Genomic DNA, 25,471 nt, shown 5'->3' with positions numbered 1-25,471 from the left:
GAGGAGTTGCTCAGTAACACTTGAAACAGGAATGATAACTCCATATGTATCACCTGGGATCTTGTTCATTTGCATCTCATTAAGTGTGTCAGCATTTTTCAGTGGGCCTCATTAGTTCATTAAGCTATAACCAAACTTGTTCCGTTCACTTTTCTCCATTTCTGCATATTTAAAAGGTCTGTAACAATGATGTAAATTGACATTCTCTAAAAGAATTGTTACAGCATTAAACAGTGGGTGGGAAGGTGAAAAAGGGAAAAAATGAGCGGAGAAACTGGAATGCCTTGTCCTTTGTTTATCTCTGCCCCTCTGGGCCTAGAAAATTTTAGTGGGTGCCACTCTTATTCTTTCAGTTTTTATTTGAAAGATTGTAATTCAGAGCTTCACAACTCACTCTAAAGATTTACATAGAAAAAGGTGAAAGCTATCTATAGACAACCCTGTATCTCTTTTCAGGATGTTTTCATACCCTAGAGAACTTTCCAGGCAGAAAACTATTCAGAGTTAAACCACAAAGTAGAAACTAGCACTGAAAGTTCAAGAACCTTTTTCTGGTGTTTTACTTTTGGAGGCACAGATCTTCAAATGTCTTACAGCAATCTGAGAAAAAGCATCACAAGAGTGTAGGATGTATAGACAGATACAAGTATTATTTTTGTAAATTAATTTCCAATTTTGAGAAAGTTGACTAACTCAGAAAAAAAAAAATCCTGTAAAAATTGTCTAATGAAGCCAATCTTCATTGGAGAGCAGTGTGTGTTTGCTATATTCTGGGTTCATCTTCAGCTATAAACAAGTTACGATGATAATCCATTCCACTGAGATACAATCTACAGTCTACTAGAAAATGCCTGCAGCTGTGAGAAGAATGTTAAAAGGTTAAACAAGAATAGAAGTTGTGTTACTGGTACCCTCTCAGTATAAAGGAGTGTCAGAAAGGAGATCAAACATCATGAAGAAATTTTCTAGTAAATTATGTTTTCTTCAGAAGCATTAGATTCTTAGGCAAAATGTGAAGTGCTAAGCTGAATCGTGCTAACATCGATGTATTGCTTTGATTTTGGGGGAATTACTGAATTTATTTGTTTATTCTCTACCAGAAAAAACTCCTGTGGAAGCAAAATTGCCTTGGTTTAAACAGGCACATGAAATGGAAGAGACCAGAACAGTCTCAGAAGAGCCAACGTAAGTCCATTGTCTTTTACGGTGAAAGAACATTTCCATACATATATTCCAAACATATATTTTGCAGATCATCTGGAAGAACTGTTGCTATGCTATTTGCTTTGACATTTGGACCTGTTGTGAGCTGGTCCTAATTTTACACCCTTGCATCTGGAGCTCCTGTTCTGGATGACACAGAGTTACTCTATTATCATGTCCTCAAATCATTCAAGCAATGCAAAGGAATCTTAATTTAGTCTTATTAAGCCCTAATTAATGCATATGGAAGCATTTCAGAAGATGTAAATTAAATTAATTCGGTTTTATCCCAGTCATTGCTGTTACCTCAAAAATCTAGTGGTTGTATTAAAAATTGAGATGTACTTTGTAGCACTGCCAGGATTTCCCTGGGGGGCAAGACCAATGCATAAAGTGAGGAAAACCTGCTGATCTATGAGCTTAGCTGAATCTATGGGAATAAGCTGTGATATTTTACATGTGTGTATGTGTCTGTGTGTGTGTGTGAAATAACATCTGGATTTGATGAGTCCATTTAAAAGCTGGTGGGGGTAAGCCTTGCAACATTGAAGTCCTGTGGATGAAAGCATAACTTAACTCCAACTACACTTGTTCTTGTCCCTTGTGTGTTAGGGCATCCACACAATTGCTTATATCCCCTGTGTGTGTTTCACGTATATATGTTTCTTTTATATTCAATATATAGTATATAACTTTCTAGAAAGTAGTAACTTTCTGTAAGGTTTTCATGAGACATTTTGAATGGTGTTTTATTGTGCAGTGCAAAATTCTGCACTCATTTCTAGTAATGTTAGTTTAAAATAACTTAGAAGATCTTACTGAAGTTACTTTGGTTTTATATTGCTCTGAGAGTGGAGTGTGCCCTATAACTTCTTGTTTTTCTTCCTCCATCTAGCCATTCCTGATTTTTGGCACACATGCACCAACAGGTGTGATCATGAGTAATAAAATCTTTACACCTGCACTGACTCACAGAAGAAACCTCTTGCCAAACAGGTGTTTGCATAGTTATGGTGACTGCTTTAAACTTTTCACTGCTCTAGCCTCAAGTCAGGTGTCAGCCTACTGTGAGCAGTTATTCAGCTCCTCAGTTTGGTGGCCCTGAAGCCAAACAGGGTAGTAGCAAAGATATAAAAATACAGAGTGATTGTCGAAGGGGGTGATGCAATCAAATGTGAATGTCAGTATATCAGAATGAAGGTGTGTGAGGCCACCGCTAAAAAGTATTCAGCGTGAAGCTATAAAGAAAATGATCTCTAGCATTAGCTAACCATGCTGTGGCAACCATGAGCTAATGTAGTCTCTAGGTTTTTAGGATCCTTCAGCAGCAGTCTGACAGAACAAGCAGGGAGGACTGGCAGGGACACAGCATGCCAGTTCAGAATGTATTTAGAGTATAATAGAATTGAGCCGGAAACTTTGTAATGAGTTCCCTTGTACCTTGTCCTCAGAAGAAAGCAGTGATTCATGCCGTCCTAGACATGACTGATGTATTCCACTGCAGCCTCACAGTGTGAGTGAAGCCATGTGTTCAAGTTCTCAGTGCATGTCCTGTCACACCTGTGCAGTTTTGCAGTTTCCTGAATCTTTTTTCTTTTTCACTTACTCTGGAGACTTAGATTTTCTTTATCTTTCATTCATAATCCTCATCTTGTCTTGAGACTTTTTTGAGACTTTTTCCTTCACATTTTTCTGAATCATCTTCACCTAAGGCTAAGAGTTTTCTCCAGCTACTTCTTGATGATGACTCTTCGCTGACATCCTTCTCTTCATTGAGGTGTTGTGCTTTCCTAGTCTGGGTATTCTGGGCTCTCCTGGGACCCAGCTCTAATGCTGCAGCCATATTCTCCATTAGTTTCTTTTTACCTGCCACCTGCTCTTTATGCTTCTGAGGAAACTGACAGGTAAGGAGAAATGAGAAAAAACTGGTCCCTAACTTCGTTCTTTTTTTGCAGACTTCCTTTTGGTTGTGTGGACAATGGTTTGCAAGCAGGAAAGTTTCTCAATAGATACCTTAGATCTCATGCTTTGTCTTTTCTCGCTGGAGTGAGATTTTTGGGTCAGGGTTTAGGATTTTAAAAGAAACTGTAACAAAAGGTTGTTACTTCTCCCACAGTAAATTATAAGACAATGTCCCTCTGGTTTGTATCTGGTTAACTTTGTTTTCTGTAATTTACCCATGGCACAGTGATAATTCATAGCCCACCTCTGCCTAGCAGGAAGTTTAGGATTTCCTTGGTAAAATGCCATCGCTTTTAATTTTAGTTATCCTCTCGCCATCCAAACTTAAACCACAAGATGAAGTCTCAACTTCTAATCTATCCTTTTATTACAACTGTCCTTCTATGCTTTTGTGTGATACTTCAGTTGATAATGAATAAGAGAATAAATGCAGCTGTGTTTTAAAACCCACAAATGATGAATATGCCAAAAGTAGCTTTTGGAAGATAAATACTTCTGCCGCTGTGGTCTACCATGGCTGGTGTCCTGAATTTACACAGAGGAGGAACGTTCAAAAGCTGCTTTTTTTTTTCATTATTAGCAAAATAAAAAACGACTGCCCTTAAAGCGAGGCCAAGAAAAATGTAGGTCTGACCTTTTTAGTTTTTAGTTGTGGAATGTGATGACAGTTGATACCAATCATTATTTTAAACATTCCTCCCTTGAGCCTTCTTAGTTACAGTGTGATTTGCAGAGAAGCTCCAGCAAGGTTTTTGCATCTTTTTTTATTAATTGTAAGTTAAAGAAATAGACATCTGAACTGCCTTTTCCTGTCATAGCTTAGAACAAAACTAAAATGCTTTCAAAAGCTGATGTGTTTCTTTCAGCAGCCTGAGTTAAAAGGAATAACCAGGTTTGCGGATTTGTGCTTGCTGAATGTGAAATGCAGTGTCTCATAAAGGTGCCTGCTCTTTGCATTGGAGTCATTTTCACAGAAATGTCTCCATCATGCCTTTGGTGGTAGAAAATTACACTGTTTTGCAGCTTCTCTGAAAATGGGCAGATGATTTTGTCCAACACATTACACTCAAGGTTGATAAAACTTGACATTGCGTATCTGCTTAGATCAGGCAAGTGGGGTGCTTCATGAAGGGAGCAGTAAGGTGCCAGCATTGTGGAAGTTCTGCCCCAGTAAGCAGCCAGCATTTTAGATGCTTCCGCAAACTTTTATCTAGACCCCTTTGTGCAGTAGGGTTGAACTGGAACTATCTGGGTTTTTCTGCAGGAGTTAGGCATTTCCTTTCTTTACTGAAAGCAAGAACTGCAGGCATGGGGAAAATAAAAATTAAAAGACACTGTTTTCCAAATCTTTGGAAAGCTGCAGAGGGCCACACTAAGTTTTCAGTTCACATTTGATTTGGTTGGACTAGGCTGTTCTGTTGCAGTTTTATCACCAATATTTAGGTCACTGCTCCAATTCCAGGTCATCCTAAACTGACTTTCAGTGTGCGCCAGGTAAATGCACATTTCCATTAGACTGATCTCTCTGGAGATATTCACCGAGCTGGATGAGTTCCTGTGTGACCTGGTATAGGTGATCCTGCTTTGGCAGACAGGTTGGACTAGATGATCTCTTGAGGTCCTAGCCCCTAACATTCTGTGATTCCGTGATAACACTGCAGTGCAGCATCGGCATGCTCTCTGCTGCATCTGTAGCATGTACATCATTTATACCTGGGCAGATGAATAGAAGCATTTGATTTCTACATTGCGCAGGGAAGAACGACTATACCAAAAGGCTGATTGTGAAAAGTTGTGCCAGCTGTTGTGCCAGATTGTGAAAAGTTGTGTCACTTATCACCATCCTAGTCTTTCCTTAGTAAATCTATGATGTTCTGCCATGCATCATAATACAAGTGCTTCGATGCTTATTAATCCCAACCTGAGTCCAATCTGCCATCAAAGGCAGAGTGAATTTGCTTCAGGGAAGTATTGTGTCTAAAACATTGCCATATACATGCTATGAATTCTGCAGAGTCAAAAATATATCACTTCTAAGGCTAATGGAGTTTGCTTTAATGATCTGTCACAGGCTTTGCTTTTGCATATGTTAAATGAGAAACAGAAAACTCAAAAATCATCTGCCTGAACTAAAAATTCAAATATAATGCCAGGCTCCAGAGCTCTCTCCCTGTCCAGTCAGTTCCTTTCTGAAAGTCAGTTCCTACTCTAATTTTGTATTAGCAATCTGCACTGGCTTCTGTTGAAGGTACTTAGTATGACTGTAATATGGTAATCTTGTAAGAAGTTCTATAATTTAAGATTTTAATAGCTGAACAGTCAAGTGACTAGTTTAGCAAATGTCAAGGTAGGTAGGAGACATTAGAATCAACAGGCAAACCTGAGTTATAACACAGGTTTGCTATAAATCAAAATAAAAATGCTTAGAATTTTCTGAGTTTCTTTATAAATAATCGGTTGTTGAATGAAAAGATTGCTGTGGTTCAAAATTTCCTTCCATTTATACAGGATTTCAAAAGACTGCATCATAGGTTATTCTTGGAATGCTTTAATGGACTCGACTAACAGAACACAAAACTAACACTAATTTTTGGTATGCTGCCTTCATGCCTTTACCAAAAAAAGTTCTTTTCTTTCAGACTGTAAACTGGTAGGTGTGGTCAGAACACCAACCAATGCTTTTGAACTATGAATGTCCATCAGTTTCATTTTTCCAGTTAGGCACACACCTGCAAATGGACTTGCACATTTTGTTACAGAGAAGAAGACAGTCCTGATTTTTTTAAGCCTCTGTGCAGTAGCTTCGATCCAATAAAGCATTTAAGCACAAGTTTATTGTAGTCCTGTTGACTACAAAGAACAGTTAATGTGCTTAAAGTCAGGCACCTGCTTAAGCTTTTTGTTGGGTGAGGGTGATTTTTCCACGGCCACCTGAGATAGTTTGCATGTTGCACTTGATGGGCTGCTAAGTTGCATCAGTAGGAAATTTACTCAGATTTTTATTACTGTAGGACACAGTTATCCACCATTTTGGTACTACTTGTCCAATAAAAAATCAGTCTGGTGATATGTTTCAGGGGTAGTTTGACTTGCAAAGTGATGGGCACTTGCAGTTTTCCTTGGTTTCAGGAGGAGCTGGAAATACTGTCCCCTTCACTGAAGTCTATCTAGGACCAGTGAGTTCTAACTAAAATTTTGAGGCTCTGTTCAAGGAAACTTCAAAGTGACAGGCTTTGATGTCTGTCTTTATCTTTGTTGTAGAGCTGCAAAGGTGTTTTATCCACATCCCCTTAAAAACAGCCAGTTAGCTTGTAACCATTGTTGGAAAAGGTCATAGTCTTTTCCACAGGAAACAATCTCGCTTGGGATCTACCCAAACACAGTTTGGATGACTACCCCAAGGACTGAGTTAGAGTATCCTTACAAGTTACCCACTCAGCTGTTCTCCATTCTTCTATTTGATTCTTCCTCTGTATATGCTGGCAAAAAGTTTCTGGCTCCAGATGATAAACTATCCACAGAATCAACCACGTTTGTTGACATTTTTCTGTGCTTACCGTGCATGCAGAGCGTAAACACAGATTTTTGTCTTGTATTTGTAAGTGCAACTTCCCCGCAGTGAAGAGAAAGATAGACTTCTATATCAATGATAAGGAGAAAATCTTTGAATCCTAATTTCAACTTGTTTCCTTCCAAATATTCTTTTATCATTGGTCAAACATATCCTCTTATATCTCCTATTTATGTTTTGATCATCAGTTGCATTTGGACATGTAATTAAAAGCAACTACAACCTCCTGAAAAAGTGTCCTATGAAATTCTGGGTTTGATTTCTTACAAATAGTACCCCAGGGACACTCAGGATGACTTTATTAATGAAATGCAGCCCTTTGGCTCTAGTGCCATTTAAACAATTACTATCAGATATTAATGAGACCCTTGAAGCCAGAAAATGTTACAGACTAAACCCTTGTTTTATTCAGTAAATTCATGATCTGTAAAATGAGATTTTATTACAGTTCATCAGGAGCATAAATTCTTCCTAATAAAAGTGATGGATTTTAGACTGAGCCAGTTAGACCTTTTTATTGAAGATGAGAGGCTTCTTACAAGATTAAATCTGAACAGCAGCCTGTGGTGCTGTGCATTGGAGATGGCTAGATTTGAAAAGTGCTTTTCTTCTGTCTGGTTGCTGATTACTGGTATGACATAAGGTGATGGCCTTTCTCAGATTTTAGCAGACTGCAAATATACTTTTGACATATTTGTAAGTCTCCATATCTGGGGAGCTGTTTTATGTTGTACAGATATGTCTTCATGTATTTTCTTCTTTTTTCCACTGAGGAGTTTGAGGAAATATTTAGGTGATGTCCTTCCCCTACCCTTTCAAGGGATACAACTTTCCTTGTTCCTTGTGATTCTTTCTCCTCTTTTCCTGCAACCTATCTTTGGTGAATTTTGAGAAATGGTCTGGGAGAGAAGGCAAATGAAGGACTTAAGTCACTTGATTATGCATTCTATTTAAGTATCAAATAGTATTATGTATTGTCTGCTTTGTGCATAAACATACATTTCTGTGTTGCGACTCTTTGTGCACACAGAGACACAATTATATAGAATAAAATGACAGTGTGTCTACTGGGCTATTACTTGCAGGTTTATTCCTGAACCCTGGTCTCCATGCAGTGCCACGTGTGGCAGTGGCCTACAGGTGCGAGACGTGAAGTGCCGAATTCTTCTTGCATTTACTCAGACTGAGGTTGAACTGCCTGAGGAGGAGTGTGAGGATGTGAAGCCACCAACAGAACGAGTCTGTCACCAGGCATCCTGTGACAGTGATCCTGTCCCCTACACACCAGAATTTTCACGTGCTGAAGATGGTAGTGTGATTTACGACTGGGAGTACATTGGGTTTACTCCTTGTTCAGCCACATGTCTTGGAGGTACCTTTATGCGTTTATTAATCTTGAGTTGTAAGAATTTGGCATTGTTTGACATTGTTTGGTCTTCTGTTAGTGTTACCCCAAAGTAACTGCCTTGATCTCTAGGAAAACATGCAGCTTTAAGCTGTAACTTATTTTTGGATTATCTGTAGAGTATTTCAAACTACCTTGTTTCCTGTATATCCTGCATTCGAATAGTGACTTTATTTAGTTAGGTAAGGTGCAAGGGGTAGGTGATATACCAGCTTGGTTTAGTCTTCTTTCAGCAGGAGTCTCGACTGCCAGGCAGTTGGTGGTACCAACATGTTTGTTGCATCAGTGATGGGAATGTTTAGATGATCTTTCTATTTCTAGGAACTGGAAATGTATAGTTTCAGAGTTAAAATGCCCATGTTTTTCCCTATCTCCAAAAATGCTACCTTTTTTTCAGTTAGAGTAAGGATACAAAGTTGTAATTAGGGAAATTTGCTTTCAGTCTCACCAACTTGAAGATCAAACAGGAGTTTGTTTAGGTCTTGGTACGTTATAACACTCTGTAGGAACTCTGTGCCATATATCTGTCTGCAAGTAGTTAGGCACATTCCTTTTTGGATGTAATCGAATCTCCCTGTCGTCCTAAGTACATGTTCCTAGACAAGGTAGCTGGTGTTGCTACTACATATTGTACTTTGGGACTGAACACAAGTGAGTTATGAAGTGTTAAGTGGAGGCAGTGGAATTGTGAACACACCTATATATGACAGGACTGATGACATCAGTGGGAAGTGAAGACAGTTGTACCTATAGAAGAAATTAAAAATGTAGAAAAGGGGAGAACAGAAACAATTGAAAGCAGAAAGCTAGTCTGGAGCTCACAGAAAGCAGCCTTCTTTGTACTGTTCATATGCTCAAACCTTGAAGGCAGAAGCTGGGAGGGGTGCCCTAGAATGCTCTCAGCACGATGGTGAGTGACTGATACGTGCCTCCTTTTCTTTACTGATGGGGTTGAACCATAGGAATAGCAGCACATGTGATCAGAGAAATTGTGTCTGTGCACCCCTCCACTGTCTTCAGTGGGCATTATGACTGGTGAAGTAGAAGAGGCTATAGTCCAAGTATATGTGTATGAATGTGTCATGGTAGTGACAGCCATTGTGACTGCCTGCCTTTGTTTCTTCATAATTAATGAGGGACTTGTTTTCAAAAATTAGAAAATTGTACTTTAAAGTGGAAATAAGACTTTCATTACTACTAAATCTGTAGTTCATCACTGCTTTTTGTAATGTACTGCTATTTCATGGTCATCTTCTATTCAGTTTGCCACTGCTTTTTAGCAAATGGCTTTGTCAGAGGTGTTCTGAAATGCTAAAATTTTTGGATTTTGAGGACATCAGCAGACATCTAGGTTGCAAAAATCTCTTATCTTTGCCTGCTATTGCATGTGTGCATGTTTGCATTGCCTGCAACTTCACATGTGAGTTTGTCCATGAAGAAATATTCACATAAAAATTTGGGGTGCAAACTGATGGTAATTTAAGAAGCCTGTGCTGAAAATGGTAGTTTCATTTCCTGGCATGAAGGAACTTCAAAATGTCTGATGTGCAGAATCCCATGCTCAGCTTAATTGTGTTCCTGAGGGACCTGAGTGTAAATTGTGTTGTTGACTTGGGGCCCTTTCATGAATTTGTGGAGGTGCCTGACCCAGAATTGTCTTCTAGATGTTCATAGTTATCTAACCATTTGTTTGCTACAAAATAGAAATATCTGTTTGAAGAACTTTGAAAGAAAATATCTGTGTGTGTTCTTCAGACTTCTTGCGATGTCATTGGTACTGTCTAGACATTTTTCTTATGCGATGCTCCTGGGAAATGGGGGAACTTGTCAGGTTATTTTATCAACTACAAGCTTCAGAAGTCCCTCTACTGTTAGGCTAGTTAGGTAGCAGTGATTTTTTATTTTTTTCCTTTTGGTTATTTTGTTTGTTTGTTTTTTGTTCTATCAGTACTGGTTTTCTCACTGTCTTGGCAAAGGCTTTCAAACAGACCAAAAATTACCTGACGATAAGTAGTTTTAAGGGAACCAGACAGCTCTTCTGTTTCCAACTTACTGCAATGTACTAACTAATGATCTCACTGTCTACTATTTTTCCATTGTGTAGTTCAAAGGAGTTGATCCATTTCTGCTAAGTTTTATGTTCAAATCTCATTTCAATTAGATGAACTGTTTCGTTACAAGAAATATATGTTGTCTGAGTTTAGCATGTCCCAGTGTAATGTAACTTATATTAAGTACTTTTTCTCTAGGATGTATGTATCTAGCAGTGGCTATTAAAATAAATTTCTATGGAATTCTGTGTCCCTAGAACTCCCTACCCCCATTTCTTAGTGCTTGACTTTCTGAATGAGGGAAAAGTTTGCAGGGTCTAAGTAAGCTGGAATCTTTTTAACCACTTTATAAGCAAGAACTAAATCTTTGTTTCAGTTCTTGTCACCTGCACTTTTTTTTTTAATAACCCATGTACAAGATTAGACTTTTAATTCAAACTCTCCTCTGGTCCCTCTCTAAAGCAGACATAAAAATGTAAACAGAAACATTGTTTTTTAAGGCTCTAGAACTTGATAGAGGAAGTGATCTGCAAGGCTTTATCAAGTATTATCTTAACTTTCCAATTCATTGTATTTAGCAGGTAATAGAGCATTAATAACACTTTCTGCACCAAATCTGTGTGACTTGGCAGGCAGCATATGAAGTGCCATTAAACTTCTGAGGACTGCTATATTGTATTATGCCTGTAAGCACATTTAATACTTCTTTCATCCATTTTTCTATGAGTGCAGATAAAAGTTGTCCAGACCAGTTTGTCATGAGTCACCTTTAACATCCAAAGGGAACTCTGGAACCATCCTGGAAGCTCAAAAACTTTTTTGTCTTCAGGGCATAAAGAAATCACAAGCTGAAAATCTCCCAGCCGTGTTCTCAGTGCTCTCGGGGTTTGCCTCATTTTATTACTGTGTTGGGGTGGGTTTTTTTCAGTCTAAAGAACTTTGGTCCTGATGTGAGACCCCCCAGCATAAGTTAAGTTTAATTTTCATAATATTGTCAGGTCTCTCAGCCTCTCCTTGTAGGAGAGATGCTCCAGCCCCTTAATCATATTTGTGTTTCTTCGTTGGAGTCTCTCCAGTAGATCCCTGTCCCTATTGAAATGGGAAGCCCAGAACTAGACACAGCATTCCAGATGTGGCCTCATTGGGCAGAGTAGAGGGGGATGAGAACCTCCCTCATTCTGCTGGCCACACTCTTATTAATGCACCCCAGAGTGCACCTAAGAGTATGCCTGAGGAAAAGAAATGTTTTTCTTGTAATCTGTAGTGTTTCTTCAGTTTTGTCAAGAATTTAGCTACTCTAGAATACTTTAAAAGGATGTTTTCCATTTTTAGAAAAACCTGAATGTTTTCTGGGTCCCTGTTTAAAAAATACCTTTTATTGCAAGAGGCATATTTTGGTAGCTCAGTGTAATTATTATTATTTATATTCCACATGCTACAAAAATATGATTCAAGCCACTGAAGTGATTACATTGTCTTAAAAATAATGTGATTAAACAATACTTATTCATTTCCTGTTGTTTTCTCTATAGTTTGTGGCTATGGAAGCCACAAGTTGTATTTTCAGGCTTTTTTCCTGGATCATAATGGCTTAAAGTTTACCATTTTATTTATAAGAAACTTGAGATTCTTAGAAAATTAATGGATTCTATCCAACTTTAAGGGCTTTTAAGAAAAACAATGACTGTTCTGAGACTTGCATATAAAATTGAGAGCATTTGCCATACTGTTGTAGGCAGTTTGGTAACTGGTCCCCCCTATAACCAGTTTCATTGAAAACAGACACTGTTTTCTGTTTTAGAGAGGGAGTATAAATAACAGTGCCAGTTTCAGCAGAGTTACAGAGAAGCTCAATCGTATGTAGGACTTGGCATTTCTTCTGATTAAAGCTGATAGTATCTATACTGTTTTTAAACTGCCACCAGACTGAGACTACTGATAGAAAGAAATTACTGTCCTTCCTCTCACAGGTATAGAGAACAGATTCCCCCTCCTACTATTTGTACAGCAGCTTTCCGCCATCATTTTCTTTGTACTCCGAAAAAGACCAAAACAAAATGTCTGGGCTGCTTTCAAGCATTCTGATCTTTAACACAGCTTCATGCACTGGGTATTTCACTGAACAGAAAAGCTTGTAAAAGAATGTAAATGTATGTGGTTTAATAATAGATGCTGGGTTAAAATAGAAAATATTCTATTTCACTGAATAGTAGGATAATTACTACAATAGTGCATCAGATTACTGTAAAAATACTTACTGCTCCTTGCTGCATACATAATGTTTTAGTTAAATTATCTCCTGTGTTTATATTACAAGCCAAGAAAGTCATACATATAAAACTTTGCTTGTTTGAATAGTAGATTTTTCTGTTTTCCAATCTGTTTAGAATAAGAAATTAATCAGTAATTGAAGTTCCCAACTAATGGAAAACTACATTTTAGGATGAGAAATCTGATTAATGGTCAGGACACTGTGACAGTTAAGTTCAACCAAGTGCTGCATCAATAAAGTGTAGTTATTTGTTGAATAGAGTTCTTGAACTAAGAACCAAGGAACAAAAAAGGAGTGCGTGTTAGGTTTTTAACAACTCTTCAATAGCTGTGTCGTACTTACAGTATCAAAACAAAGCCCCTCTGGGGAAGCCGTTTGTGCTCTGTAGTAATGTGAAGTGAAAGATACACCGCATATCAACATTTTCTTCTGGTAACACAATTAAAGCTAGGTGGGTCATGCTGCAAGGCACAAGTGATTTAATGAACTCCAGGTGGCAAGCTGCAGTCAAAACCATCACCTTGTGCAACATGCCTTTTGTTCATTTGGCTGGCCAGTTTAGTTTTCATAGCACCAAGATAAAAAGTTCCCATGGGATTATTGCCAACCTAAATGGTCTGAAAGGAATCTCATTTCATTCCCTTCTTTGTGTGAGATAAGAAGAAGATAGTAATTATCACAACCTGTTCCAGAGCAGCATCACCTCAGAGTGTGATTTTCCCACAGGAACACAGTGAGGTCACCAAAACTGAAGGTTGGTAGCACAGGGTAGAGTTTGACCAAAACCAGAGATTATATGGATGCTTGATATGTGCTTGATTCTTGTCTGGTAATGTCATTCTGGTTGTGCCAGAACACAATTTCTAGACCTTGGTTTCTCTCCTGTAAGCAGTCAGATGTGTGCATTCCCTGCATAAAGGGACAGGGAGGCTGCGCCTGTTATATATACACGTGGGGATCAGTTGGAGACAAAATGTTTGATTCTCTTGGATGGTAGTCTCCAGAGAAAACTAGAGGTCTAGAAAATAGATTTATTTATTTGTTTGTCATCTTTGGGCATTGCATTATAGTCATGGTAGTTGTTAAAGGTTTCTTCTCAGCCTTGTTAGTAAGATAGTTTTAGTGCATGTGTTCTATGATAAAGTAGTTATCAATACTTTGATATACGATAACCGAATTGGTTGTCAATAATGTAAGGTTCTATAAAAATTCATAACTTTGAAGATGTAGTCAAAACATTTATATACCAAGATCTTTCTAAATTGAAAATGAGTCCCAGAGGGGATCTAGAGGTGTACCAGAGAGCCTGAGAGGGATTGGAATCTACATTATTATTAAAATCACTGCTGGTCAGTTCACACCTGATGAAGTGTCTGAAATAGTTGGGCTGGTTCAGGTGTCACAAAGGGGGATTGTGTCCTGGGCTGGGTGAAACACTGGACTATGTCAGAAGTGTTTATAGATTGGAGGAACAGCTTTGGTTTATGAAAAGAATGACAGTGCTCATAAACGTTGCTGTAGAGAAAATGAGAGAGATGAGGACAGCTGGCATAAAGAATAAGCTTTCACGGTAAGATATTTTATCAGTCCCACTGAAACCCGAACGGCCAATGATCAACAGTGCCAAGAAATCAGTCACTGCGTACAGCTGACACAGAAGTTGGAATAGTTATAGTAGCCTTTGTGTAATAATAATGGTGATGTTTTGAGGTAATGTCATCAGTGATACCATGAAGTGGTTAGTGAAGGTTTCTGATTAAAAATACAGCTCCCTTTGAAACCTTACAAGTTGATCATAAGCAAATAAATATAACCTGCTGCTCAAAGCAAGTTCATATCCTTACAAAGTTACTGGAGAAAAGTGAAAGATAGGAAGGAAATGGAAAAAATAAATTCTGGGACTCCTTAAAATCCCTTTTTTTTTACCTGGAAGCAACAAAATACATATTTTGTTATTTAATTTTTACTATTTTATTATTTATTGTTTATAATTTTATTATAGATTATTTATTTATTACTTTATTATGATTGTTAGCATTGCTTGTAGGACATCCCAGGTACACAGAATCCCCCAAGAACTTCACCAGTTCATCTTGCCTTTTGTGTGCATGCAACTGAGCTTTGAAATTGAGCAAGGCTTTCATGCTAAAAATTATGATATATAAAATTGAATAATCATATTTAAAATAAAAGTAGTTCACAAAATGTGTGTTTGCTAAGCTGACTTGTTCTAAAGCAAACTTATATTACATTTCATTTTGACTCAACAGAAATTTAAGTATTAGTGACCTTTCATGCTCCAGTAATAAGATCCAGGTAGCAAGAGCTGCAGATCAGAAGGTGCCAGGAGCATTCACAAGTGAGGAAACCTCTAGGCTGGGTTAGATTTTCTGCCTTCAGCAGAACTATTGCACCTCTTAGCCCCTGTGAGAAAGCTTTTGTGCTGAGTCAGCCATTCTCCTGAGTATAGTTTTGTGAGTTTTCTCCTTTTTTTTCCATACATTTCTTGCAGATCTTTAGCTCCTTAAAATTCAGGTAAGTGAGAAGAAATCACATTTACCCTGATTTTGACAGTGAAACCAGTAGTTGGCTTGGGACCACTACCAAACCAGGCAGATATAGCATCTTCCAGTGGACAGACAGAAAATCCTATTTTCTGTTGGTTTTCAGAGGTAGAATCATGTCTTTTAAATACCACAGAAGTGCTAGAAATAATTCTCTTTTGAGCATTAAATGTATAAACTATGTCTGTTGGCTTTTAACTGAGATGTAACTTCAAAGCCTGTTATCTAATTTGATATTTAGAGTTTTTTATTACTGGGCATTGCTCAAGAATAAGCTTTACAGAAGTCTCTTCCATTTCCAGTGTTTCATTAGTATTTTCATTTTTAATCCAGGGACACAAGAAGCCATTGCAATGTGTCTGCATGTAGAGACAAAACAAGCTGTCAACGAAACCCTGTGTGACAATTCCAAGAGACCACCACCAATGACTCATGCTTGCAATATGAAGCTTTGCCCTCCAAGGTACACTGTAGTAATGAAATTGCCTTTTGGCAAGAAAATGGTTAATGTGACCTAAATAACCATTGGCTTTCTTAGGAAGGGTTCAGATTGCTGGCCTGTGGGCTTGCTTTGGGATGATATTTCACTACTTCTGTCTTTACTAAGGTTTTGGGTTGATTTTTTTTTCTCTTGTTCATTCCTTTTTCACTCTTCACATCTCCCTATTAAAACAGGGAATGTTTTCTGAAATGAATCTCTTCTGTGCAGATATTTGCTAGCATTGGAGAAACAGCTTTAACTCCTGTGGTACAAGGCAAATTTTAAGGCAGTTTCTCAGAAAAGGGGAGAATATTTGCTTTCCACCCATAGTGAATGGGGAAAAAAAAAAGTTAAAATTATGATTGAAAGGTATTTTAAGTTGATGCTTTTTTTAGTAGCCCCACTTAATTCTCATGGTTTCTTATGCTTATTTGGACATTCTAGGCAAAGAACAAACTCAGTCAAAGTCCAAGAAATCCTAGCTAATTTGGTTGCTTGAAAGGGCCATATGTGACATTTTGACATGCACTGCCTTATTTACCCACATCTGATCTCTGACATCCCTGAGCTCTGTGCATGTTGTTTCTGCAGGTTTTCAGAAAACTCCTCTTGCAAAATGTAGAGAAGTTGTTAAGAGGAGCAGGATGTTTTTTAGAAAACACACACAGTTAGAGGAAGTTTTGTAAATGTACAAAGTGTCTGTTTACATGTTTACATGTATAAATGTAAATGTCAGCAGGTTGCCAACAAGCTGAGTTTTTTGTGTGAGGAGCTTTCTGAAAGTAAATGCTGGAGTTGAATTTGTCTGGCTGTGACTTTTTATTACTTTATTGTTAATAACTTCTGCATTTCCTCATCACCTCTAGCTTTATAAATCTGGTTTGTAATTTTGCATTCCAGCAAGCCAAAGGGATGTTTTAGCCATCTATCAATAACTACACCTTTAGTTATTTTTAAGTAGGCTCCATTTAGGTATGATTTATTTTTTACTAGGATCTGTTTGGGCTTCTCCAGTCTGAAGTATGTTGCTAAAATGTGTACTTCTGGCTGTGTTGTTGGAACAGGTGGCAAAGCGGCTCTTGGAGACATTGCTCAGCTACCTGTGGGGTCGGGATACAGACAAGAGATGTGTACTGCCAGCAGCCAGGAGGATCTGCTGTTGCTCCTGAGGAGTGCAAAGACAAAAAGCCTCATTCTTTACAAGCTTGTAACCAGATCGATTGTCCCCCTGCGTGGCATGTTGAAGAGTGGCAGCAGGTATGGCTGGGTTACAGAAATAGCTAAATGCATTACTCTGGCAACAGATTTGCAGTTCTGTAGCTGGAATAACATGGGAGGTAGCTCTTAAACTTGGGTATCTTAAGTGTTTCAGCTGATTTCATTAGAGCAAACTAATCCAAGATCAAAAATAATGCTTTTGACTACTATGCAAGTAGGCAGTCACAGGATGACGTATAAAGTCCTTTGTAAGATTTCAGAAGGTTTGGATACCAATAACTAGACATAACCTCTGCTTTCTATGCTCTCCAAATGCAATAACCTGCTTTTGGAGACATTGCTGCTTGCTCTTTTTTTATCTCAAGGACCAGGTTTCCTAAGCTCCTACCAGGTTTATTAACTGGTGAGGGCCATAGATGTGTAAGATTCATGGGTATTTTCAAGATGCCTGTTGTTTTTTTTAAGATTCTTACTAGTTAATTGCATTCAGGTAGTGTGACTTTTAAACTCTGTTATATTAGCTAAACATTTTAACAAAAGATTTTTCTACGTGCTACTTACTTTCTAATTGAAAGTAGATGTCATTTCTCAAGAGAATATAGTTATGGGGGGAGGCTTACAGTGTTTGTGCACAACAACAGTGTGATGGGTGAGCACAGATGTCCATGCAGGTGTGCTGTGTGCTATGTTCTCCCTTTTAGTGTTCACGTACTTGTGGAGGAGGGATTCAGACCCGCAAAGTGCACTGTAAGCAGCTGTTGACAGATGGAAGTTTCCTGAAACTCTCTGATGAAACCTGCCAGGAACCTAAATTGCCAACTAGTAAACCATGTGCAAAAGTTGATTGTCCTCCTCAGGTAGTCTTTGGAGAATGGTCCAAGGTGAGCAGCTCTCAATAATGGTGAACCAAAAGCTTCAAATGCAATGTGAGTTCCAAAGATTGATTCTTGAATGAGTGTTTGACCAGTAAGTTCACAGGGTATCTGAAGGTTTCTCAAGGCATGTACCTGGACTGACCTGTGTGTACAGTTGTTGCATATCCCTATCTACAACTAAACTGATCATAGCCACTTTCCTGAGCTCTGTTTCAGTTGCCGAAGGACAGGCCGTAATGCCAATGCATTCTACCAGACACGTGTGGCTAACAATTATTTCATATTATGGCTTCCAAAAAGGAAATAATTGCATTATTCTAGAACATCTCCTCCTCCTTTCCCATTTAATGCAAGCTTGTTGCCACTCCATGTTCAAAACCATTTACAGAAGTGAATTTAGCTACAATTGAAGGTTCATACAATACAAACTAGGAGAAAGGTTTGAGAGATTTAACACAAACTGTTTAGAATGTGCTGAATTGTTTCTCTTAGATACTAGATCTCATTACTCTGTTCTGCCTGTGCTTGGACATAAAGAAATACTGTCATGTTATTTTAATTGTTCCTGAGTTGCTTGCTGGAAGAAATTGTCTGTCTTACATTGTTATTGTTTGGAGAAGTGGAGAGAATTTAATATCTGGATAACACAAGGATTCATGTGAAGTAGAATATGCACACTCAGAAGAAAAGAAAGAACAAAATGGTTTAAAATTAGTTTATGTGGCATGGGACACCAAGTTCAGTTTGACTGCATCCTTCCTTTCACAGTGCTCAGTAAGCTGCGGTGTTGGAATCCAGAGAAGGAAGCTTGCCTGCCAAAGCCTAACAGCAAAGGGCCAATATGTCACATTAAATGGATCAGCGTGCAGTAGTTTGTCTCCTTCACTGCTTGTAAGGTCTTGTCAGATGAATGCTTGCAAGAGTAAGTATGTTACTTTATGTAGTTGCTTGCAGATTTGGAATGATCTATTTATAAAGAAAAAATCTATGTACAGGCTAATTCACTCATCACCCTATACTTTCACAACATTACTAATTTGGCATAAACCGAATGTCATAATTACTAGGCCAGTAATAACAGGATTGATTTTAAATGTTTTCTGCCAGTCAGAAATAAAGGTTATGATTTCAAGAAGTAGTTTTTGAATACACCCTAATGGTACATACCTCTCACCCTTATGCTTACATCCATCTGATCTGATTTTTCCTTTATCCTGTACGCTATCACAAGGGGTGGGGGGCGGGAAATCCATAAATTGTCTATAAATTACAAAGGACATTAGAAGATATAAGAATCCAGTTCTGGCTTGTCTTTTCACTGTACATTTGTATTGCACTGGACATTTTGCTTAGCATGGTGGAATTCAAAACCTGAAACTCCGTGCCAGTGATAACTTCAGGTATAATTTCTATCTTTACTTGTAGAAATGAGAATCCCAGTGTCATGAGCTTTGCAGAAATTGATGATAGTACAGACACTCTTCAAAAAATCCAGTGTTGTATTACTGACTATATAAAAATCTTTTAAGCAGGATTGTCTATAGAAATGGTATGATTTGGGCACAGGAGGTTTGGTTATGGTGGTAATGGTGGTTGCACTAATTGCACTGCTGTGATAGAAACACCTTTGTGATATAGAGTATGTTTATTTACAGTCATTTACAATAGACAGCTCTAAATTCAGGTTCCTTATGTCTGAACCTGTGCTCCCCTTCCTTTGTGCAGGGGACTATAAATAGTTTGTAGATTTGGGGAACAGAGTGCTGAAAAGAAAGCAAAACATGCGAGATTTTAGTTTCGAGGTGGGAGAAAATGAAAAGCCTTCCATGAATGGCCTGTGTTTGATCATAGATCACAGAGATGTTTTGACCCAATTCATAGTGCTGTCAAAAATAGCTACTTTAGACATTTTGGGCTTTGCCTTAAAATTTATTCACAAAACAAAACAAGAAATAGAATAATTACTGATTCATACATAATATGAAACTTCTTTTCCTGGCCTGTGTTTCAGATTAACATGCCAAAATCCTGAGGTTCAAAACTCCACTTAAATAAAGCCCTGTGGACTTCCAGGAATGTCCTTGGCATAAGGTTTAATAAAATATTTTGAGCTGCATATCTATCCGAATTTAATTAATTGTGGATAGTTGAATGGCAGTGTAGCTGGTTAGCAAAATGCTTAGCGCAGACTGATATTAAAGTTACACTGTCAGCTTCAACCACAGTGCCAAGAAAGCAGGACAGTGGACTGCAGGGGGTGTGTAATAGTCCTGAATGGGTGTGAATCAAAGTCCTAGAAGAGAGTCACTGACTGCTCCTTCCATCTCCACAACCACGGCTGCTCTTGCAGCTCAGATCTCCCTGGCAGTTCCCTGGGTATGTAATAGGAGGGCAGGAGAAGGCATGAGACATGTCCACACTCATACTTCTAGTTTGGGTTTTGCAGAAGGAGCCAGGGCAGCAGCAGAAGCTGGAACAGCTGTCAGTAGCAGAGCAGGAGCATGCAGAAGGGAGGCATCTTCTCTGGCAGCCATGGATTCAGGCTCCCTTGATGGGTGAATGAAGGCAGGAACCTAGCACAGCCCTAGAACAGGAAGGTGGCTAATTGCGAAGAGTGAAGTCAATTCAGTGTTGTGTATGTCATATGTACTGGTAGGGGTCTTGCCTTTGAGGGCAGTGTTTCTGAAATTACTGCTCAAGATTATGCTTTCATGGTTCAGATGAGCTCCTTTTATACTGCATCATGACAGTGCTCAGTCTTTTTCTGTTTCATCTTTTATCATGGGACTGGTAAGCATAGCTATTTTCTTCTTAATAAGTCTTATTAACTCAGAAACATTTCTGACTGTGGGATCTGAGAAATGGGAAATATCACCAGTCTAGCCCAGAGGTCAGTAGGACCTGAGGCCCAACTATAAAGCTGTAGAGGACCATTAGAGGTCATAGATGCAGATGGATTTGTACGAGGTGATAATGAGGTCCTATGGCTGCAGTGCAATCTAACCCTTAGCAAGATGTACCTTGTAGGCAAAAACCTCTCCCAAACACTCTATTACCTCAGCAGCTGCAAGATTGGATGATACTAAGGATCTAGAAAATGTACACTTATGTGGCCTCATATATTCATATGACCTTATATATTTATATGACCTGCCAGCCACAGCTCTGAACTTTGTTTCACTCGTACCTTTGCTCACCAGTCACCAGTAAAAATATACACACCTGTTGCTGTTGAGCTGCTAATGAGACTTAGTGGTCCTTTTTTTTTTTTTAATGGAATGGATGAGACTTGTTAATATATTTATAAGTATGCTCTGGGTTTAGTTCCATGTTGGAATAACTAGTGTAAACAGACCACAGCCTGAAATATTTTAATTTGTGTGTTTAAAGTTACACTTACTGTGTCTGTAAGTTGGATTTTGGAAATGGAGTATTTAATACTGGAACACTTCCCTAAAAAGAAATATTTTGGGCCCAATAACTTATTAAAACCAGGACACTACTTTCATATTTTTTGTAAACTGAATGCAGAAAGCAGTTTATTTGTTGCAGCACATGAAATGGTTGAGGGAACCATGTATCTGGATAACGAATACTGATTTAAAAGCTGTGTAATTATGTAACCATGATATCCCCACAGGTCTGAACTCATTACCCAAAACATTGAAAATAACCATTTTGTTTTATAAGCATAAGAATGCACTCTAGGGTGTAGTTCATATAGTGTACACACTTATTGAATGCTCGAAGCATTTAGCTTTTCACCTATTTCTTCACAGCATATTTGAAGCATATGTATCTAAGAATGCAGTTTTTCAAATACCACTTGGTGTGCCATTGGTATAGTAGTTGTGGGGTTTTTATGTACTTACCAACTGGAATTGTAGTAATGATGGCAGATGTAGGCATACTGAGAGGCGGCTTGATTCGTGTGTCCATTTCCTGGCTCAATGAACCTCATCTACAGGCTCTGAGATTTTTCTCTTGTCACATACCAAAAGGCTAGGTCATCAAATACAACTGGAATCTTTTCTAGTACCAATGCAGAGTGTTTCCCATCTCTTCCCAGCTGGACAGTTTCATCTAATATGGAATGGTCATGGAGGTGCATGCCCTTGCTCCACACCTCCTGTAGCACTTTGTTTCTCACCTGCCTGACTTTTTCTTAGTGAGATTAGTTCTGCTGATCAAAGTGGGGCACAGTAGTTGCCAGCAGTGAGTCAACACAGTGGTATCTGAAACGTTGCAGTCATTCTCTTGTCTCCAGTGTGCCTATCCAGCTACTTCTGGAAAGCCTGCCTGTGGTGGTAGGCTTTCAGGCAGCTCACCAGAAACCTTTCAGCATCCAAGTGCCTGCAGTACAGCACAGGAGGAGCTTCATAATACCCACTGTCTCCATACCCAGTCTGCCTGAAGCTTTATGCTGTTATTGTCTGCTTTTGTCAGTTCAGCTGATTACTATATTCAACCTCTCAAAATTCTGACTATTTCTGTGCTTCCTCCCTTCCCTCCCTAATTTCTTGGCATAATGCTGTGAGCAACTCATCTTTCAACCCAAAGAAATTACCCTCAGACAATGATTACAGGGTAGCTTTTCTTGCTGCATGTACTATGTCTTCATTGACTGTTTCTTTCACCTCCTGTGTTGCTGTCAGTTTGGCTTGACTCAATCAACAAGCAGCATAGCCAGCCAACAATTTAAATAGCAGTCAAGGGGAGCCTTGCTTTTTGGATAGGTTTTTGTTTTGTTTTATTTAGGTCATTCTGCACTTCACAGTGCTGAAATGTGGGGAAAGTGATAATGTGATCAGATTTATTTTTTATTCCCTTCTTGCATTTGCATCATGCTTAGCCTTTCTGAGGCAGCAACAGGAAATATGTAGGAAATATAACTGTAATAGGATTGTATGGAGGAGTATAAATTAATGTATTCTATAATGCACACACAGATAGATAGATATACACACCTGCATGCATGTGTGCACTACGTCCTTTACATAGGTATACATTGCCTGTATCTTTTTATTGTTAGGAGGTTTGGGGCAGAAGCAATAGAAATCTTGGCTGGAGCAGGGGAACGTTATGGTTTCATGGTGTTCATATTTTTTCATTTTTGTAACTGAGATAAAAGCTCAGCATGTTGCAATCTGACTTGAACAAAAGCAGGAAAAGCTCTGTCGAGCATTCTGTGAAAAGCAGATTTTGTAAGCACAAGTGCCAATGATTAGATACTTTTCAATACTTTATTTTCTTTCAGAGATTAAACCGAAGCTTCCAGAGAAGTATGCTGCTCATGGGCCTCAGATTGTCAGTATTCACCGAGTCTATATTCAAACCAGACAAGAGAAGCGCATTAATTTTACCATAGGAAGCCGAGCCTACTTGCTTCCAAAAACATCTGTTGTAATTAAGTGCCCTGTAAGAAGGTTCCAGAAATCACTTATTCGGTGGGAGAAAGATGGACAACACTTACAAAACTCAAAAAGACTTGGCATCACTAAATCAGGCTCGCTGAAAATACATAGTCTTGAAGCTACTGATATCGGTGTGTACCGCTGTATAGCAGGCTCCGTGCATGAAACGTTTGTGCTCAAACTCATCGGTACTGACAACAGGTTGATAGAGCCACCGAATCTTAGGAAACAGGCCAGTGAGACCAGTAACACAGATCACAATGAGGCCAACAGCTTTGGGGCCAAGTGGCATAAAATGAGCAAAATGTGGCAAATATGGAGTAAGAAGAATGAGCTGTATCTGGGTGACAGGCAAGTGAATGATCAGCCATTTCTCCGGAATCTGGAAACCGTTGGGAGTAATTCAGCTGAAGACTTCAGCTCTCGTGAATTCAAAAACAAACGACTGGAGGCAGCAATTCTCCAAGGTGCCTATAGTATGGACACAGTGCAGTTTGAAGAACTGGTAAGGAACATGAGTCAGCTCATTGAAACTGGAGAAGTCAATGAAGACTTAGCATCCCAGGTCATTTATCAATTAGTTGCTGAATTATCTAGGCCTCCACAACCAACTGCTGAAAAATGGAAGGGGGCCCAGGATGAGAATCTTGCATCAAAACTCACAGGCAAAACACCAAATGAGTCTGAACGCTTCAGCACAAAAACTGTTGATAAGTTAATGTTTAACCAGAACGTTCCAGTTATTATGAGGCAAAAGGACATCCCTCGAGTTTTCTTCAACGAAACAGTGACTGTACGAGTTGGAAATACAGTTTTTCTGACCAGGAATGTTTGTGCTGTCAATCTACTGTGTGAAACAGCTGGTATTAGTGAGGCAAAATATACTTGGACAAAAGATGGCGAGACACTAAAAGCCTCTGAGAAGTAAGAAAATAGCTTTTCTTTTATTTGGGAATGTTGTATTATGTCACTATCATCTGTAAAAATCCCCCCTGCTGTGCAACATTAAAACATAAGATTGTAAAAATGAGATAAGCATGACACCAATGCCTTCCATCTTTTGAGTAACTTTTTGTTTTTTTCCTTTCAAGAGTTTATAACATTGTTTGGTTTTTCTAAGTATATCTAATTATGTGTTCACGTGCCCATATCTAAGTCTATGTGCTTTTTCACAATACTACTAGATTACGTGGGAGGACTATAACCTTTTTTTTTTTACCAGGTGTGAAGTGTTTTCAATGTCCTAATTATATTTTGTGATCTGCCTTAAGAAGGACACAGAGCTGTTGCAGCAAGTCCAGTGGAGGGCCACAAAGGTGATCCAAGGGATGGAATACCTCTGCTATGAGGATAGGCTGAGGGAGATGGGGTTGTTCAGCCTAGGATAGAGGACTCTGCAGGGACATCATAGCTGCCTTCCAATACCTGAAATGGATCCTACAGGAAGGCTGGAGAAGGACTTTTCGTGAGGATCTCTAGCAGTAGGATAAGGGGGAATGGTTTTAACCTGAAGAAGAGTAGGTTTGGACTGGATGTTAGGAAGAAGCTTATCAGTATGAGGGTGGTGGACCTCAGGAATAGGCTGGCCAGGGATGTTGTGGATGCCTCCTTCCTGGGGGTGTTCAAGGCCGGGCTGGATGAGGCCTTGAGCAGCTAGTCTAGTTGTGATACATTGCTGCCCATGGCAGGGAGGTTTGAGTAGATGATCTCTAAGGTCTTTTCCAACCTAGGCCATTCTATGATTTCAGCTGCATGAGAAAATGATCAGATTTATACTCAAATTAAGAAGCCTACTGGATTTGTTCCGATACCAGATATACTGGGGAGACATTAAAAACTTCTGCCATAATACAGATGAAAATAAGTATTAGTTCTTATTTTAAGGAGAGAAAACATCACTGATACTCTCACCATCCTTCTACAAAGTACAACTTTAGGTACAACTGTAGCTGCATAGCTTGAACTTAAAAAGAAAGAATGTGCTTTTGTGTTTGCTTTGGGTTTTTTCCTTTGGTACTTTAGAATTTACAAATATTTCTGTTGAGGACAGTGAAATACAAAATAATGAAGGAGCCTGTACTGCCATCACATTTGAGAACTGTGCTTGAAGAACAAGTACAGCAAGTGTGTGTTATATTCAGGTATTTGCTCAAGACTGAGCAAATACTTTTACTTTGTTGCTGATAAATTAAAAGCTCACCTGATAATATTAACATTAGCTTTGTGTGTGAGCCTCTTGAGTAATGAAAAAAGCAATTCTGAAATGATAAAGGTGCTTTTGGATAGTTCTCAACATACTTAACTGATTAACCACACTGCCAAGAAAAATATACTTCTGCAGGGCTATCAATTAAAGCAAAGACACCAAAACTAAGCCACTTTTGAAAGCACAAATGTTTTTGGAACCGTGTAGCTCCCACCAGTTATGTTTATTTTGTGACCTGCCTAGATGAGT

At 38.7% G+C, this 25,471-nt stretch overlaps 1 protein-coding gene across 1 annotated transcript in view; it reads left to right on the top strand.

Moving 5' to 3' along the window:
• Positions 1–25,471, top strand: part of ADAMTSL3 (ADAMTS like 3) — a 185,765-nt gene that overhangs the window by 135,915 nt on the left and 24,379 nt on the right. The window contains exons 15-21 of the mRNA XM_009897286.2: positions 1,101–1,185; positions 7,822–8,108; positions 15,362–15,491; positions 16,574–16,766; positions 17,429–17,608; positions 18,371–18,524; positions 22,860–23,940. Coding sequence (XP_009895588.2) covers positions 1,101–1,185; positions 7,822–8,108; positions 15,362–15,491; positions 16,574–16,766; positions 17,429–17,608; positions 18,371–18,524; positions 22,860–23,940 — 2,110 coding nt within the window. The remainder of the gene's footprint in view (positions 1–1,100; positions 1,186–7,821; positions 8,109–15,361; positions 15,492–16,573; positions 16,767–17,428; positions 17,609–18,370; positions 18,525–22,859; positions 23,941–25,471) is intronic.

The sequence above is a fragment of the Dryobates pubescens genome, chromosome 17 (assembly GCF_014839835.1).
Source record: "Dryobates pubescens isolate bDryPub1 chromosome 17, bDryPub1.pri, whole genome shotgun sequence".
NCBI lineage: Eukaryota > Metazoa > Chordata > Aves > Piciformes > Picidae > Dryobates > Dryobates pubescens.
Note: the sequence above shows the minus strand (reverse complement) of the source record. Positions and strands in the feature narration are given on the sequence as shown.